The sequence below is a fragment of the Corythoichthys intestinalis genome, chromosome 11, assembly GCF_030265065.1.
Source record: "Corythoichthys intestinalis isolate RoL2023-P3 chromosome 11, ASM3026506v1, whole genome shotgun sequence".
In the NCBI taxonomy this organism is placed as follows: domain Eukaryota; kingdom Metazoa; phylum Chordata; class Actinopteri; order Syngnathiformes; family Syngnathidae; genus Corythoichthys; species Corythoichthys intestinalis.
In genome coordinates, this window is record NC_080405.1 from 26173100 (window position 1) to 26192862 (window position 19763).

At 39.1% G+C, this 19763-nt stretch overlaps 1 protein-coding gene across 4 annotated transcripts in view; it reads left to right on the plus strand.

Moving 5' to 3' along the window:
• aff2 (AF4/FMR2 family, member 2) overlaps positions 1-7144 on the plus strand; it is a 263824-nt gene extending 256680 nt beyond the window's left edge. For 3 of the 4 annotated variants that reach the window (XM_057849435.1, XM_057849438.1, XM_057849437.1), the window contains 2 exons: positions 747-964; positions 4208-7143. In XM_057849435.1, the coding sequence (XP_057705418.1) occupies positions 747-964; positions 4208-4329 (340 nt within the window). In that variant the 3' untranslated portion in view covers positions 4330-7143. Of the gene's footprint in view, positions 1-746; positions 965-4207 lie in introns of all 4 variants that reach the window. The other variant, XM_057849436.1, reaches the window with a different exon arrangement.
• Positions 7145-19763: the final 12619 nt, after the last annotated feature.

Below are 19763 nucleotides of genomic sequence, written 5' to 3' on the forward strand. Positions count from 1 at the left end.
TTCTGAAATTTGTCAAATTGGGGTCTCAGAGCAGAACTTTAAGTCACCTGAGTGTTTTCCGCCATATATAAATAATTATAAATGATAATATAGTTGTAGTATAGACCTGACATCCGCATATGTTGACATCTAATTTTGGGTCTATCAAATGTTTATATTGTTTCCTTCTCGCCCCAAAATGTGATGTCCAAAAATTTTGAGGTTGTTGTTGTTTTTTGTTTTTAATTTACAAAATTAGTCACTTGCCCTATGAAGTTTTAATCATTGAAGTTTTGCGCTGACTGTCTTCATCCTTAATACTGTATTTCTAAGTTAAAGGATATTTTTATTAGATGTTGATGTAGGAGCTTTTTTATTTTGGGGGGGGGGGGGGGATGTTTAAATGGGATTTTTCCTTTCCCTGTGTCACACAGAAAACATTTTAAACCATGAAGACCTTCAGCGTCCACACTCTCATTTGCTACTCTGTGGCCAATTTAGAGTCTTCAATTAACCCTAGCATATTTGGAATGTGGGAAGAAGCGCAAAACATGCAAACTTCACACAGGGAGGATTCCATCCACAAACCTCAGAACTGTGTTGCCGACATGCTAACCACAAGCTGTTAAAGCTAGCATTGAAAAAGCAGCATGTAGTATTTGTTTGACATACTGAATTGCTGATGTTAAGATTCATGTTTTAATAACCCACCATTAACTCATCGGTTACTGTTTAAATCTCACTAATAGTTACTCTGTGAATTCCAGGATCAACGGGACCCCGTCTCCACTCTCTCTCAGTCTGTCGCCAGCCAGCGGCGGCGTTGGAGGCGGAACCTCAGGAGTTGCGCCAAATTCATCAGGCACCGTAGCTATTCCACAACGAATCCACCACATGGCGGCTAGTCACGTCAACATCACTAACAACATCCTACGCAGCTATGAACACTGGGAAACAGCTGACAGATTGGCCTCTGGTAGTCAAGGTAGGAAAAGGAAATGAATACGAGCATTCTAAATTCGGTTGAATACAGGTAGTCCCCGGGTTACGACGTACCTGACTTACGTGATTTCGACTTTACTATACTCGTCCACAATTTTGTCTGCAGTCGTTTATCAAAAAAATATAACGTTGACTTTTGTTTTGTGATGCATGCTTTTATTTTGGCGCAGGAATCGCACAGAGTAGGTAGTACTTCCGCACGCGAGTAGGAGCGCATGTACACACGAAGAAGAACGCACGCGCACACACGAGGAAGAGCGTATTTACTCCCAAAAAGAAGTGGGCGAGAGACAAGTGAGAGAGGGGATAGTTTGCAGCTGTAAGCCTGCGCTTACATTTGTTGCTTGTAAAGCATCAACCGAGGCAACGCTTGTATATAACACATTTCATTCTGTTTATTGTGCATTTTCAATTGTGGTCGAATACTTGGGGCGGGTTTATGTGATTGTTTTTGATGATGTGCGGACGCTAACTCATACATGCTAATCATTTGTGTGGATTGTTATTGTTGTATCAGCAGCTAGTTATAAACACAAATTTGAATTGCTGTTATTAAAGATTAAACTGATTTAATTTTTTATTTTAGTTTCATTCTGCAAGTTTTGATGTCATTAATAGCTGAATAAACTCAGCAAACCACACAGTCATCTGACATCGTCTTTTCGGAGCTTAGCTCGCTGTCCAGCTAGGATTTTGCTCCAACGTCTTGGCGAGGACGATACAGTGACGTATAACACATGTTTTTGGACAGTTATTTCTTTATATATGGGTACTTAAAGGGTTCATTCCAACTTACGTGGAAATTTGGGTTACGTCGCCAGTGTAGAAAACAACTCGTTCGTTACCTGGGGACTACCTGTATTGTGATTTCCTCGGAAAGTCATTGAAACAATTAAATAAATGGTCTAGCAAATCATAATTCAGTGATCCCTCGCTAATTCGCGCTTCAAACTTCGTGCCCTCAATCCATCGCGGATTTATTATTTTTTTTCAATTAAAAAATAAATAAATAAATGCAAATGAGCTGTCCCGAGCCGATCACTCAGTCTCCCGCTCGCTCCCTCCTTCTCCCTGCTCTTTCGTCGTCAGAGAATGAACTGGAGTTGCTTATTAAATTAAAAAATGATTGACGGACGGTTAAGCTTTGATCTAGCCAGAGACTCGAACTTCAAAGCGCCTCATGCGTCAATCATTGTTTAACTTGTTAAACAGTTGTTGTGGCAACTTATTGTGTGTAAGTGAGCAGCTGAAGTGGATTTGAATGGACACTCAATGAAGCATTTAATAAAGATAAGCTTTTTATTTATATATATGCAGTATACACTCACCGGCCACTTAATTAGGTACACCATGCTAGTAACGGGTTGGACCCCCTTTTGCCTTCAGAACTGCCTCAATTCTTCGTGGCATAGATTCAACAAGTTGCTGGAAGCATTGCTCAGAGAGTTTGGTCCATATTGACATGATGGCATCACACAGTTGGTGCAGATTTGTAGGCTGCACATCCATGATGCGAATCTCCCGTTCCACCACATCCCAAAGATGCTCTATTGGATTGAGATCTGGTGACTGTGGAGGCCATTTGAGTACAGTGAATTCATTGTCATGTTCAAGAAACCATTCTGAGATGATTCCAGCTTTATGACATGGCGCATTATCCTGCGGAAAGTAGCCATCAGAAGTTGGGTACATTGTGGTCATAAAGGGATGGACATGGTGGTCAGCAACAATACTCAGGTAGGCTGAGGCGTTCAAACGATGCTCAATTGGTACCAAGGGGCAAAATGCCAAGAAAATATTCCCCACACCATTACACAACCACCACCAGACAGAACCGTTGATACAAGGCAAGATGGATCCATGCTTTCATGTTGTTGACGCCAAATTCTGACCCTACCATCGAATGTCGCAGCAGAAATCGAGACTCATCAGACCAAGCAACGTTTTTCCAATCTTCTATTGTCCAATTTCGATGAGCTTGTGCAAATTGTAGCCTCAGTTTCCTGTTCTTAGCTGAAAGGAGTGGCACCCGGCGTGGTCTTCTGCTGCTGTAGCCCATCTGCCTCAAAGTTCGACATACCCTGCTTTTAGAGATGCTCTTCTGCGTACCTTGGTTGTAACAGGTGGTTATTTGAGTCACTGTTGCCTTTCTATCAGCTCGAACCAGTCTGGCCATTCTCCTCTGACCTCTGGCATCAACAAGGCATTTCCGCCCACAGAACTGCTGCTCACTGGATATTTTTTCTTTTTCGGACCATTCTCTGTAAGCCCTAGAGATGGTTGTGCGTGAAAATCCCAGTAGATCAGTAGTTTTTGAAATACTCAGACCAACCCTTCTGGCACCAACAACCATGCCACGTTCAAAGTCACTCAAATCACCTTTCTTCCCCATACTCAGGGCCGGCCCAGGCCATTTGGGGGCCCTAAGCAAAATAATGCAAAGGGGCCCATATTTTTGGCCCACCATTTCATCACAGTGTACTGTGAAACCCATACATGCGATCCAACCCATACGTCCATATTTTGTATATTAATCAGATTTTGTTGCACTGCATGCTTCAAACTTCTCACCCCAAATGATTGTCAGTACTTACAGTAGATAGCGCCAAACCTTTTTCTAAAAGTGGAAAGAAAGAAGTTAAGGAAGAAATTTTATTTTTTTTAAGCTTGTAATCAAGTATCAAATCTCACAAAAGTCAAATAAAGCAAACTGTAGTAAACAAAAAAATAAAAATAAATTAAACAATTGCCAGATTGGGGGCCCCCAAGAGGTCAGGGGCCCTCAGCAGCTGCATAGTCTGCGTATAGGCTGGGCCGGCCCTGCCCATACTGATGCTCGGTTTGAACTGCAGGAGATTGTCTTAAACCATGTCTACATGCCTAAATGCACTGAGTTGCCGCCATGTGATTGGCTGATTAGAAATTAAGTGTTAACGAGCAGTTGGACAGGTGTACCTAATAAAGTGGCCGGTGAGTGTATATATATATATATGTATATATATATATATATGTTTTTTAATTATACTGTGAAGAAAAAGATTTTTAAAAATGTCTTCTATGTATCTCTTTCCAGCGATAGATCTGAATAAATGCATTATACAAAAAAAATACTATATATATATTTGGCGCTATTTTGCGTTTTTTCACTTATCCCCGAAAAATGAGGGTTCACTGTATTAACCATTGTGAGAAATAACTTGATTAGTGTCTTCTTGTATCCCTGCAGAGTTCTACCGCGAGTTGGACTCTGTTATGGAGCCGTTGAGCCAGCAGAGCGGCATGACTGAACTGGTCCGTTACATCAGACAGGGTCTGCACTGGCTCCGCATTGAGGCTCACCTGCTGTAGGCGATGAACCAGAGACAGCTATTTAAAAAAAAAAAAAAAACGACAGAAAAATCATCAAATGGGCCTGGGAGCTAGAACTGGGATCAGTCCGATGACACACACAATGACGCTTAGTCCCCGCTGGGGTCCTTCAAATGACTCAACACGCAGTCATAAAGTAATGGCATTGACTAGGTGGATTAATTGAGCAAAAATCAATCAGCACTTAGGAATGAACACTAACTACATCATTTGAATGTGACTCACCAAGCACTGATTAGCATAATGAAATTGATGTGCCTCTTCGGAGAGACAACAATTATACTCTGATTTGTGCAGTTTAAATTCCTCCCTGAATAGGAATATAAGTTAGATGTATTTTTAACAAGATTGGATCATTTTCAAAAGGAAATGTTCTACATTAGCTGGTTGCGATTAAAGTGGATGACGCTTGCAAGGAAGCTCCAAAAAGGTTCCAAGAAACATGTCTGATATTGATCCAGTTTCTAAAGTAGTTGTTCAGTGCAACAATTAAGTAAGAGGCAAGCATCATTTATACACTGGACATCTGAAAATTAACATCTGACACATTCAAGGATTCAGTTTTAAGTGCTAAATTCTCCTGTGGTCATTTATTGTAAAGTCATTTGATGTTTCGCTGTGTGACTGTCATTTTTATTTCAAAATAAACAAATAAGGTTGCATTTTCAGCAACTGGCCTTTAATATAAGCCTTTTTTTGGCACTTTATACTGTATTTGCGGTTGACAGTGGTTTATAAAGGTTTGCTACTGTCTTGTAGGCCCTAGATTGCTTAATTCCAAGTCATTTATTTTTTATTTGTGTGGAAACTGCCTTTGCACTAATTCCTAAATACAATCATTTGCTGACATTGTCTTTTTAAAAGGATTTTTTATTACTATGCTTCATTATTCATGAAGAAAGTTTGGAATTCTGTAAGGCTCAGGTGTCAAACTCAAAACCAGAGGGCCAGATTCGACCTGTTACATCATTTTGTGTGGCCCGTAAAAGCAAATCATGTGTATCAACTTCATGTTTTGTGGCCAAATTCCAAAATCAGGATACCAATGGATTTTATGAAGTCAAATTTTAAAGATATTTTAAGACCAGTAATCATAGAGGTCATTGCCAATTTTAGGGCAAATTTCTGGGATAATCCCACAGTATTAAAAAAAATATATATCAGAAAGATATTCCTGACTTTGAACGAATTTAAGACCTCACGGGAACCCTGAAGACTGTAATTTGATATTAAAAATGTTGAAATAAGAGCTATAATACAAGTAATTTTGGTTTTCAGACTTATTTGAAAATTATTTGAAAATATAATATTTTTCCCGTATGTAATGATATGAGGTGATCAAACATTAATACAAATTCTTAGTCATGATGGCCCTCCAAGGCAAACCATAACTTTGATGTGACAAATGTGAAATAGCCTGACAAAATATGAGTTTGACACCTCTGCTGTAAGGTTTGAAAATGAAAACATTTGTTGTTGTATTGCCAAATATTCAAGCTAACTAGTGAAGATAATCTGAATTTGACACGGTGACTTTTCTGTCATTGTTTAAAGTGAAATCTTTCACCAAAGAAGTCTGCGAATTTTAGCTACACACAAAATGAGGCATTTCGGTATTTCTTGAGTTTTATTAATCTATGCCTTACTAGTTCATTTTTAGGTAAGTTGGCTCAGTTCTGGCTCCCACGGTAACCCACCAATCTGGCAAACTGTCCAAAGTGGAGTATAAAATACAAGATTCCCCACCAACAGACTGTGCACCAATGGCAACTTTGCACAAATTTGATTCCGATCAAATCACCACTGGACATTTTGATCGTTTGTTGTGTTGTCGTTTGCATACGTGTACAGCTGATTGTGTCAAGTCTTTGAAAAACGACTGGACAACAGTAATGTTTGTGCTCCACAATATAGAGACTGTGACTTCTACAAACAGTGATGTTGTTGTTATTGTTGTTGTGGTTGTTTGTGTCAGTTCAAAGTGACCGGACAATTGAATGATGTAAAACAAGATACCTAATGAACATCTACAGTATATTCTGTAACGTGTGCGTGTTTGTACGAGTGAGGAAAAAAGAGAAATGTGTGTGATTGTTTATGGTCGCACATAGCAAAAAATCCGTCATTCTTTTACGGCACATGAAAACTCCATGCTTCCTTCTGTGCTGTTCTTTTGATTTGGGTTTAATCATATTTATTTTTATGTTGTCATGTGGTCTGTGTAAATCCAGCTCATCGAGAGTGAGTGTTTCGGTTGTCAATCATGTAACCACTGTTGAATGTGTATGGAAGACCATGCGGATGTGGAAAGAACATTTGACAAAAAAATGGAAAAAAGAAAAAAAAAACTTAAGTGCCTCTATTCGTGTCCAGTGGGAATTACTCTATTTATTTAAGAAAAAAATACTGAATCTAAGTGACTTTCCATACCATATTGGTACAAATATGAGATTGTTTTTTGTAAAATCAAATGTTTCCATAAGCTTTTTACTAGCATTTACTGTATGATGACATTGGAGTTTGGCTTTAAGGAAAATGTCTGATTCGAAGTGTCAAGTTTCCATTGTTTTGTTTTGTTTTTTTTTTCCTTGATGTTTTTAAGGTTTGTCCGAAATGCCTGATATGAAAAACGTTGCATGCAATAAATGGTAGCGTCAGACCAACAACTTGTGTCATGATACTTGCAGTAACAATAGCAACTACAAAATGAAAAATGGTTCATTTCCTGTAGATTTTCAGTCACTTCCTACAAAAAAAAAATGGATGACTATTATCTTCAAAAATAATATAATATTACAGCTTCCTGACTTAAATGTAGTCTACAACTGTACTGTTTTAAGTACATTAAACGTGTTCTTTAAATAAACTAAACAAAATCGAATAAGGAGGAGGAAGACAGTAATGATATCAAACAGTTCTTCATAAATACAATCCAATTTCAAAGCACACTCTCGTATGACAATTTACAGTTGGAATGGAAGTTTGTGTTGAAAGGAGACTAAGCTGTTATATGAATGGGTTTATGTGTGTGATTTCTTTATAAAAAGAAATTAGACAACTATCTTACAATAACTCAAGTGGTAATATGCTTCTTCAAAACACAATACAAACGGACACTTAAGACCAGGGGTATCCAAACCGGTCCTCAAGGGCCACTGTGGGTCCTGGTTTTTGTTCTTACCAATCGAGCACAGACAGTTTAACCAATTAAATTTATGCTAAAACAAGCAACACCTGACTACAATCAACTGATTACACTTGTAAGACACCAGATTGGTGTTCGGTTGTCATCTTGCTTTGTTGGCATGAAACCCAGCACCCACTAATGCCCTGTGTAAAATAGTTAGTACATTGTTGCTTAAGACACTGATCACCATAATCGCTGACTAGCTTAGCGCTCTGTGTTAAGTAGTAATGTCTCATCAATAAAGAATACAAAAAATACAATTGGCTTCATTTACTCACCTCTGACAGAGGCACACTGGATGTAACAACAGAAAAGACAATCTGACTCTCGACAATTTGCATTATTGTTGATTCAGCAACTCAACCTGTGTGGAGCAGTGAACTCTCTCTCTCTTGCTGTAATCACTGACACGCACGCGCAACCTCACATAACACACAAACAAGGACCCAAACGAGACTGCTCAAAGCTGCGGGGAAAAAAACGATTATCAATTTAAGTTTGCAACTAATTTATTAATGGGTTTGAATCGATTTAATCAATTAGTTGTTATAGCCTTACTTATTATATTACAAATACGCGTGATAGTGTGTCACGCTAGTTTCATTTACTTAATATTATTTCTCCCGAAGGCATGTCGAGTGATCAAAAACAAATATGCTGATTGGCCAAGAGGATATCTTTGTTACTTGTGATCAATTGCGTTTCCCCAAGTACTCATATGTATGTCACGAGTATTGGAATCTGAATTTTGCAACTTGAATTTCTATGTTTCAAACTGAATTTGTATTACTCGACATTAATGTAATCAAAACTGAAGTTGAACTTTTCATGAAAGTGAACTACAAATTTCAAATTAAATAATTCCCATTCAGTTTTCAATGCAGTGATTCAAATCAAGCAATGCAAGTTTACATTGCATTTTTCAGACCCTGTTTTATATTTCAACAAGGGTTTGCATAGGGATGGTAGGTACATAACACTACCAACTTTTCAGGATGTTCAAATTGTCCCCACCAACCTTTAAGCAAATTTATATGCATTCTATAATGAGTTCAGTTGTACAGGTAATTTAGTTTGTCTTGTACTCCCATATGTTTTAAGGAAAGAATTGACCCTACCATGATTAAGTGAATTATTTCCATTTTCTTCAAACTCACATTTACCCCTTTTCACTTGCTGAATGCACCAGTCCATTTTTTCCCCCTTAAATGCAAGTTTGATTCGCTGATGATTTGACCCACCCTCAACACACAGATGAATGCTCACACACACACACACAGCCCCGAAAGCAATACATGTCGACAACATGCCACCTCCTCCACCCCCTTCAAAGATGAGGGATAGTAGAAGTTTTTTTGGCAAGCAACAGCCACTGTAAGTAATTTAAAAAGACACCAAAGTTGTGGAGGTGGAAAACACACCACTAATTTTGTCCGACTTGCATCAGAGTAAACATGACATTAAACTGTGTGAACTTGCTGATCTGCATAACTCGAGTAGCAAGCTGCTTAGAGAGAAGTGTCCTTCTGTTTGTGTTTTCTACTGTTAACATTATTTAAACTGTGAAAAATTTAGTGAATTCTGCTGGAAACTTTCAAACCAGATAAACATGAGCAAGAAGCTGCTTGGAGAGAGACGGGTGCTACAAAACTTCAAATGTTGCTCATACAACATAATCATAATTAACTGTGTACATAAAAAGATAAAAATGTTGGCGGGTTTTGTAATCACGAGCTACCCACACTAGCGTTGCGATCGACTGGTCGATCGTGATCAACGTGATGAGCACCCGAGCATATAAATTAATTAGGTTCATGTTCGTGAGAAATGTAGCCCTGACCCCCGTTCACCCAACCTGTTTTGTCTTATTAATGTCACATCCCAAGCAAAAAGTGTGCATGCAGATTATGCTGTTATATCGTCCCTACCAATGTTGAGACCAAACCTACGCCCTTGTATTTCAACTATTCAAGTTAAGTGTTTTCAACTCAGGTTTAGTATTTCAGATTAATTTTCCGAAATTCAGATTTAGTTTCTGGTTGCACAAATATGAGGCTATAGCTTTCCTGCTGTCTTTCAAATTTTATGTTTTATGTTGTAGCTTGTTACATTTTTTGGACTCTGTCGTGAGTTTCATCTCAGGAGTCTTGTTAACATCGCTTTTTGATATAATTATTTTATTGACTTTTTACTCGATTTTACTTCCCTTGTTTTGCTTTTTACTTTTATAATGAAAATTTTGAGTTTGTACCTGTGATTCTGCAAGTTTCCTGTTTTTGGTTTGACCTTTTCCTAAAATATCATGATGTCGGAAAAATTAAGATGTTGTGCAAGAGTAAGTAAGAAGTGAAGGAAATACAGCTTTGACTAATGTTTGATGAATGTTAAAAAGCTACTTGGCCATTGTATAGTGTTTGGCATCACTAAAGTGTGAAATAAAGTACAAAGCCAGCAGCAACATGGTGCCTTGACTGAGACAAACACACATAAAAAATGAATTAGATAATACACGTCATAAATAAGCCACATATTTACACAATGATGCTTAGAATTTAACTGTGAATCTAGTATAAATAGGAGTATTGTGTTGATAAAAGCCATTTCTTACCACCTTAATGAGGACAAGCAAAATAGGTGATTGGCAAATAGCTACAATTGTAAGGAATTATGGCTTCTATCTTGGTAAATGTAGTTAAAAATTGAAAAAAATATCTTTTGTGCGCAGTGGGGAAATTAGTATGTAGGAAAGTTGAAGAATGAAGGGAAACCTTGAAATTTCACAAAGCAGTTACACATCTAAACTTCAACTGTTTTCTTAAAAAAAATATATATAGATATATACATTTTTTAAAAACACGCACACACACTAGTAATGGATCCTCATAATTAGAGCATTGTTCTTAATGAATAAACCCTCACAGGTGCACTCAACAAGGTCTGTTCGCTTTAAAGATGTGATCCATTAAATGTGTTCATTCCCTTTAAGCTAATGGAGAATTAATGTATTTCTACATTCATTTGACTATTAGTCTCTTTTGCAGTGAATCTTCAATTCATTGGTCGTTGTACGCAACTCTACTATAAATACATTTCAGAATAAAAGAAACCTGCATGTGGAAGTGGACATGAAAGCCAAGAAAGAAGAAATGAACCTGATGTTAGAAAGAACATGCCCTTCACACCTTTCCTATTAGATCATTTAAGCATTTATCATTTTGATCCAGTGCTCACCCCAGACTGCCTCTTCATATCCAATCAACAGATCAAACATGTATCACCAAGACGATTAACTCGTGTGTTGTTGTTGAATTTTAGATGAGGACTGTCGCTCACTAATCATTAAACTTTCAGGATGTATGTTACTGTATCGATGCAAATTTCAAGTTCGTACAGACAGTTTTAATGACGTTTGTGCATCGGCTGCCCCATTAAACTGTGCAAATTTGGTTTTGAATCAAATTACACGCCCGTAAATGATTATGCTTGACCTCAATCTATTTTGTGGTGTTTTGTAATTAATTAATTATTTCATGACATTTTAAAAATGGCATATGTCAGCCACTGTAGTCTTTTATGGCAATGTTGTAGTAGTTAGCTTAGAGCAGAGGTGTAAAATTATAGTGGTAGGCAAACTTCTTATGTTGTGCTGTGCTATACAAAGTAAAAGCTTTCACTTGAAAAAATGTTTTTTATTGTCATTGGGGTTTTTTTTCTAGGAACACAATAACTGTCAAGATTCTCATGGGATTAATATTTCAATCATTATGGATGGACATCTAGCACTAAAACATGAACATTCAGTCAAAAATGGCTAAATGGTACTTGCTGTGGTGACATGGATTGGAAAATAAAAGATTTAAGCAAGGGTTGGCCATCTCAAAAACTATAACCAACTGACACTTTTGACCTAACAATGGGCAGTAAGCGGGGTCCACCCGAATCATTTATTTATATATATATATATATATCAGTGCCTTGCAAAAGTATTCGGCCCCCTTGAACCTTGCAACCTTTCGCCACATTTCAGGCTTCAAACATAAAGATATAAAATTTTAATTTTTTGTCAAGAATCAACAACAAGTGGGACACAATCGTGAAGTGGAACAAAATTTATTGGATAATTTAAACTTTTTTAACAAATAAAAAACTGAAAAGTGGGGCGTGCAATATTATTCGGCCCCCTTGCGTTAATACTTTGTAGCGCCACCTTTTGCTCCAATTACAGCTGCAAGTCGCTTGGGGTATGTTTCTATCAGTTTTGCACATCGAGAGACTGACATTCTTGCCCATTCTTCCTTGCAAAACAGCTCGAGCTCAGTGAGGTTGGATGGAGAGTGTTTGTGAACAGCAGTCTTCAGCTCTTTCCACAGATTCTCGATTGGATTCAGGTCTGGACTTTGACTTGGCCATTCTAACACCTGGATACGATTATTTTTGAACCATTCCATTGTAGATTTGGATTTATGTTTTGGATCATTGTCCTGTTGGAAGATAAATCTCCGTCCCAGTCTCAGGTCTTGTTCAGATACCAACAGGTTTTCTTCCAGAATGTTCCTGTATTTGGCTGCATCCATCTTCCCGTCAATTTTAACCATCTTCCCTTCCCTGCTGAAGAAAAGCAGGCCCAAACCATGATGCTGCCACCACCATGTTTGACAGTGGGGATGGTCTGTTCAGGGTGATGAGCTGTGTTGCTTTTACGCCAAACATATCATTTTGCACTGTGGCCAAAAAGTTCAATTTTGGTTTCATCTTGTGCAATCTTCAGCTTGTGGCAAACTTTAAACGAGACTTTTTATGGATATCTTTGAGAAATGGCTTTCTTCTTGCCACTCTTCCATAAAGGCCAGATTTGTGCAGTGTACGACTGATTGTTGTCCTATGGACAGACTCTCCCACCTCAGCTGTAGATCTCTGCAGTTCATCCAGAGTGATCATGGGCCTCTTGGCTGCATCTCTGGTCAGTTTTCTCCTTGTTTGAGAAGAAAGTTTGGAAGGACGGCCGGGTCTTGGTAGATTTGCAGTGGTCTGATGCTCCTTCCATTTCAATATGATGGCTTGCACAGTGCTCCTTGAGATGTTTAAAGCTTGGGAAATCTTTTTGTATCCAAATCCGGCTTTAAACTTCTCCACAACAGTATCTCGGACCTGCCTGGTGTGTTCCTTGGTTTTCATAATGCTCTCTGCACTTTAAACAGAACCCTGAGACTATCACAGAGCAGGTGCATTTATACGGAGACTTGATTACACACAGGTGGATTCTATTTATCATCGTCGGTCATTTAGGACAACATTGGATCATTCAGAGATCCTCACTGAACTTCTGGAGTTTGCGTGCAATATTATTCGGCCCCTTTACTTTCAGTGCAGCAAACTCACTCCAGAAGTTCAGTGAGGATCTCTGAATGATCCAATGTTTTCCTAAATGACCGATGATGATAAATAGAATCCACCTGTGTGTAATCAAGTCTCCGTACAAATGCACCTGCTCTGTGATAGTCTCAGGGTTCTGTTTAAAGTGCAGAGAGCATTATGAAAACCAAGGAACACACCAGGCAGGTCCGAGATACTGTTGTGGAGAAGTTTAAAGCCGGATTTGGATACAAAAAGATTTCCCAAGCTTTAAACATCTCAAGGAGTACTGTGCAAGCCATCATATTGAAATGGAAGGAGCATCAGACCACTGCAAATCTACCAAGACCCGGCCGTCCTTCCAAACTTTCTTCTCAAACAAGGAGAAAACTGATCAGAGATGCAGCCAAGATGCCCATGATCACTCTGGATGAACTGCAGAGATCTACAGCTGAGGTGGGAGAGTCTGTCCTTAGGACAACAATCAGTCGTACACTGCGCAAATCTGGCCTTTATGGAAGAGTGGCAAGAAGAAAGCCATTTCTCAAAGATATCCATAAAAAGTCTCGTTTAAAGTTTGCCACAAGCCACCTGGGAGACACACCAAACATGTGGAAGAAGGTGCTCTGGTCAGATGAAACCAAAATTGAACTTTTTGGCCACAATGCAAAACGATGTTTGGCGTAAAAGCAACACTGCTCATCACCCTGAACACACCATCCCCACTGTCAAACATGGTGGTGGCAGCATCATGGTTTGGGCCTGCTTTTCTTCAGCAGGGACAGGGAAGATGGCTAAAATTGACGGGAAGATGGATGCAGCTAAATACAGGAACATTCTGGAAGAAAACCTGTTGGTTTCTGCACAAGACCTGAGACTGGGACAGAGATTTATCTTCCAACAGGACAATGATCCAAAACATAAAGCCAAATCTACAATGGAATGGTTAAAAAATAAACGTATCCAGGTGTTAGAATGTCCAAGTCAGAGTCCAGACCTGAATCCAATCGAGAATCTGTGGAAAGAGCTGAAGACTGCTGTTCACAAACACCCTCCATCCAACCTCACTGAGCTCGAGCTGTTTTACAAGGAAGAATGGGCAAGAATGTCAGTCTCTCGATGTGCAAAACTGATAGAAACATAACCCAAGCGACTTGCAGCTGTAATTGGAGCAAAAGATGGCACTACAAAGTATTAACGCAAGGGGGCCGAATAATATTGCACGCCCCACTTTTCAGTTTTTTATTTGTTAAAAAAGTTTAAATTATCCAATAAATTTTGTTCCACTTCACGATTGTGTCCCACTTGTTGTTGATTCTTGACAAAAAATTAAAATTTTATATCTTTATGTTTGAAGCCTGAAATGTGGCGAAAGGTTGCAAGGTTCAAGGGGGCCGAATACTTTTGCAAGGCACTGTATATATATATATATATATATATATATATATATATATATATATATATATATATATATATATATATATACATATATATATATATATATATATATATATATATATACCTACACATACAGTATATACATATACATATATACATATATGTAAAGTGTTGGCACCTCTGCAATTTTGTCAGTTAATGCTCAATTTCTCCCAGAAAATGATTCTAATTACAAATGCTTTGGTAGTAATATCTTAATTTATTTTGCTTGCAATGAAAAGACACAAAATAAAATGAAAAAAAAAAAACATGATGATTTTACACAAATCTCCAAAAATGGGCCGGACAAAAGTATTGGCGCCCTCAGCCTAATACTTGGTAGCACAACCTTTAGACAAAATAACTGCGAACAACCGCTTCCGGTATCCATCAATGAGATTCTTACTTGCTGGAATTTTAGACCATTCTTCTTTGGCCAACTGCTCCAGGTCTCTGAGATTTGAGCCTTTTCCAAACTGCCATTTTCAGATTTCTCCACAGGTGTTCTATGGGATTCAGGTCTGGACTCATTGCTGGCCACTTTAGCCCCTTTTTGTCCTGTTGGAAGACCCATGACCTCTGAGGGAGAACCAGCTTTCTCACACTGGGCCCTATATTATGCTGCAAAATTTGTTGGTAATCTTCAGACTACATAATGCCATGCACACTGTCAAGCAGTCCAGTGCCAGAGGCAGCCAAGCAACCCCAGAACATCAGGGAACCTCCGCCATGTTTGACTGTGAGGACCATGTTCTTTTCTTTGAAGGCCTGGTTTTTCCCCCCGTAAACTCTATGTTGATGCCTTTTCCAAAAAGCTCTACCTATGTCTCATCTGACCAGAGAACAGTCTTTTTGGCTTTCTCAGGTAAGTTTTGGCAAACTCCAGCCTGCCTTTTTTATGTCTCTGGGTCAGAAGTGGGGCCTTCCTGGGTATCCTACCATAGAGTACTTTTTCGTTCAGACACCCATGGATAGTACTGGTTGACGTTGTTGTACCCTCGGACTGCGGGACAGCTTGAACTTGTTTGGATGTTAGTTGAGGTTCTTTAACCACCATCCGCACAATCTTTCGTTGAAATCTTTTGTCAATTTTTGTTTTCCCCCCACATCTAGGGAGGTTAGCCACAGTGCCATGGGCTTTACACTTATTGATGACACTACACACTGTAGACACAGCAACATTCAGGTCTTTGGAGATGGACTTGTAACCTTGAGATTACCCATGCTTTCTCAAAATTTTGCTTCTCAAGTCCTCAGACAGTTCTTTGGTCTTCTTTATTTCCTCCATGCTCATTGTGGTACAAAGAAGGACACAGGACAGAGGTTGAGTCAACTTTAATCGATTTTAACTGGCTGCAAGTGTGATTTAGTTACTGCCACCACCTGTTATGTGCCACAGGTAAGTAAAAGGTGCTGTTAATGACACAAATTAGAGAAGCATCAAATGATTTTCAAAAAGGGTGCCAATAATTTTGTTGGGCCCATTTTTGGAGTTTTGTGTAAAATGATCATGTTTTTTTTTTCCTATTCTCTTTTGTGTTTTTTCATTGCAAGCAAATTAATGAAGACATTACTACGAAAGCATTTCAAATAGCAATCATTTTTCTGGGAGAAATTGAACATTATCTGACAGAATTTCAGGGGTGCCAATACTTTTGGCCAGAACTGTACCTAATAATTAGACCTAATTTGAGTCATGTAGACCACACTTATACCAAATATTAAGCTTGTCTGCCTACATGATCCAAAATGTGATACCGATGCATGTGGACACCAGGTCTTTTTTTAAATTGCCTTAAATAATCACTTGCCCTATAAATCTTTCATGTTAATTCAATTCAAGTTTTTCAGTCTACACAGAGAAACAATTAGCCCCAAAAGTAAGGAGGTAGATTTGTGTCTTTATTATTCAATTTAAAAAAAGTTGTTTCTATCAAAAAAAAAGTTGCTTCAATCAAAATATATATTTTCAATCAAACAAAAGCTACTTCAATTAAAAAAAAATGTGTTTGTATGCAAAAATAAATTTGAGACTCAAAAAAAAAAGCATTTGAAAACTATCTTTCTTTGATTGAATTTTTTTTTTTTTTTTTTTTTTTGATGGAAGTAGGCTTTTTTATTGAAAATATTTTTTGATTGAAGCAATAAAAACTTTTAATCAAAAATTAACTGTTCAAATGTAAATTTTTGAGTCTCATTTTTTTCCACATTCAAAAACCTTTTTTTTGCAATGATTGATTGTTTTTTTTATTGGTTTTTCTTTTGAAAATATTTTTTTGTTTGAAGCAACTTATTTTTTTTATTGATTAATAAAGAAACATAATGTGGCCCAAGCACAAAATAACACTATTTCAATCAAAAAATCACTTCAGTTAAAAAAAATAAGTAAATCAAAGAAAATAGTTTTCAAATTTTTTTGTCTCAAATTTATTTATGCATTCAAACACATTTTTATTGAAGTGCCTTTTTTATTGAAAATATATATTTTGATTGAAGCAACTTTTTTTGATTGAAGCAACTGTTTTTTTTTTTTTATTGAATAATGAAGACACAAATCTACCTCCAAATAAAAGTAGCTAATATAATGCATATTGGACAGGTTCCATGAGGAAAAGGTGGGAAGTTGCCGAATTCTCACACATGCACACACAAACACACACACCCAGTTTGAGTCCAACCCCAGGTGTGAGGAAGCTGAGCTAAGCTTTTTCACACACATGCCCACACTCCATCTCTCTAATGTAATTGTGTGTCGCCAATGTTAACAGAAAGGCAGGGTGACCTGCCAGGCTATGAGCCCATAGTGGTAATGTGATTAGCAGTGTATGAATCATAATGAGAGTGTGACAATGACAAAGTGGCTAGGGGGAGCAGGAGCAGCTACGTATGTCATACTGAGAACAAAAAGGAGGCAGGAGGTAAACAACACTAACGTAATTGTCATTAGATCAATGTGATCATGGTAAGAGATCACTGCTCGGGATGATAAATATTGATCGGATAAAACCACTGAGGGACATTTATGGGCTGACACAAGACAGGCACAACCACAATGACTCAGTGCTTTATATTCATGCGCACAACATGAAAGTGAATATACTGCTGTGAGTCCAAATCACAAAATGCTGCTAAATTATGAGCTAAAATCTGGCATTATGCATGTTTTCATGATTTTAAATGGTCCCAGGTTGACTTAAATAATGTCATCCTACCTGCAAAATATACAGTATATATCAGTTAGAAGGTATACTGGACTGTCTCAGAAAATTAGAATACACAATATTCTAATTTTCTGAGACAGTCCTGTACATTAATCCACCATTTAAAGCAGGGGTGTCCAAACTTTTTGCAAAGGGGACCAGATTTGGCGTGGTAAAAATGTGGGGGGCCGACCTTGGCTGACGTCCTTTACATAGAACAATATACAGGACTGTCTCAGAAAATTAGAATATTGTGTATTCTAATTTTCTGAGACAGTCCAGTATATGAAGTCGTAAAATGATATTGTATGGCCACTTAAAGCCACAGTGGTATGAAAAAGGATCTGAAACGTTTCAAATTTCTCATATTTATGCATAAAATCACCATCAAATGTGTTCTGATCTTTTTCAAAAGCACACAGATGCTCGAACTACTCCTACTACTGCTCTTACTAAAACCACCCAAAGATTTATAGGTTTTCATATTTTAATGAGGATATTATGCAAACAATGACAGAAAGGGGGAAAATAAGTAAATGAACCATCACATGTAATATTTTGTGCCCCCCCCCCCCCCCCCCCCCCTTGGTAGCGATAACTTCAACCACACACTTCCTGTAGATGCAGATCAGTCTAGCACGTCGATCAGGACTAATCTTGGCCATTCCACGCTGCAAAATTGCTGCAGTTTAGTCAGATTCCTGGGATGTCTGGCATTAATCGCTGTATTTAGGTTATGCCACAGCATCTCAAAGGGGTTCAAGTCTGGACTTTGACTTGGCCACTCCAGAACGTCTATTTTGTTCTTCTGAAACCATTCTGAAGCTGATTTACTTCTGTGTTTTGGATGATTGTCTTGTCGCAGCATCCATCTTCTTTTTAGCTTCAAATGTCTTATGGACGGCCTCAGGTTTTTCTGCAAAACATCCTGATAAACTTTTGAATGTATTTTTCCATTAATGATTGCAAGTTGTCCAGGGTCTGTGGCAGGAAAACAGCCCGAAATCAGGATGCTTCCTCCACCATGCTTCACGGTGGGGATGAGGTATTGATGTTGGTGCTGCTGTAGTTGATGTGTGCACAGATATTGGTATGTGCCAGGATTTTTGGAAGTCTTTAGCAGACACTCTAGGGTTCTTTTTTACCTCTCTGAGTATTCTGTGCTGGACTCTTGGCGTCATCTTTGGTGGACGGCCACTCCTAGGGAGAGAAGCAACAGTGCCAAACTCTCTCCATTTGTAGACAACTTTTCTTTTTTTTTTTTTTTTTTTTTTTTTTTTTAAACCTGTCCTGTTCAGCTGTTTGACACAGAGAATGGAAGTCTAAGTGCCCGGATTCTGAACAGTTTTAATGTTTCACATTGAGAGTCTGACATACTCCCATTGTGATCATTCAAAATACCTTTTTATTATGACAAAGCAGCGAACAGGAAGGGATTATGGGGGGACAGAAGAAAAGAAATACAAGAGAAGAAAGAAAAGAAACACATACACAAACAACAACAAGAAATACATTGAACATCTAAACTAGTTACTAATATGCTGGTGCTATCGTCAGCGAGATGTATTTCCGGTTTACACCATGTGGGGGCCTATTGGCCAGTGAAAGAGGAGAATGGGGGTGGGGGTGTCTATAAGACTATAAACTAAGTGATTGAAAGGGGTAGAGTGTACACAAATCAGTTCTGTGATCTAGAACCCAGTAATCGTGTGAATCTCTTATGAGTGAAAGCCCGTTGGCGACCAACCCTACGCCGCCGCATCGCCAATCCCGGCACCGGAACCCCCAACCCGAGCATGCCCTACCACATCCAGCAGCACGCAAGCCCCACCGGGCGCGCGACAGCCACGCAGACGGGCGGAGAGACCGCGCGGGCACCAACCCAGGGCCACGGCCCACACCCAGCCAGCCCGGGGAGGGAGGGCGGGCGGGGGGATCCACGCGCAGCCCATCCCTCCTCCAACCGCCCAGCAAAGGAGCCACCGTCACCCCCCCCCGGGACCCAGGGTGGTCCCCCGGGCCACCCGCGCGCCCATCAACCGGCCTTCAGGGATGGCAGGAGGGGACGCATCACCAACCCCCACGCCTACACCCACCCCCGCCCGCCCACCCGGACCACGAGCCACAGCCCCCCAACCGGCACGGCACGCCACGGGACCCCCAGCGGCCCACCAAGCCCCAGGCAAGGCAGGGCCCCCCGCCGGTGCAGGCGACACCCCGCTGATACACCGGCGCCC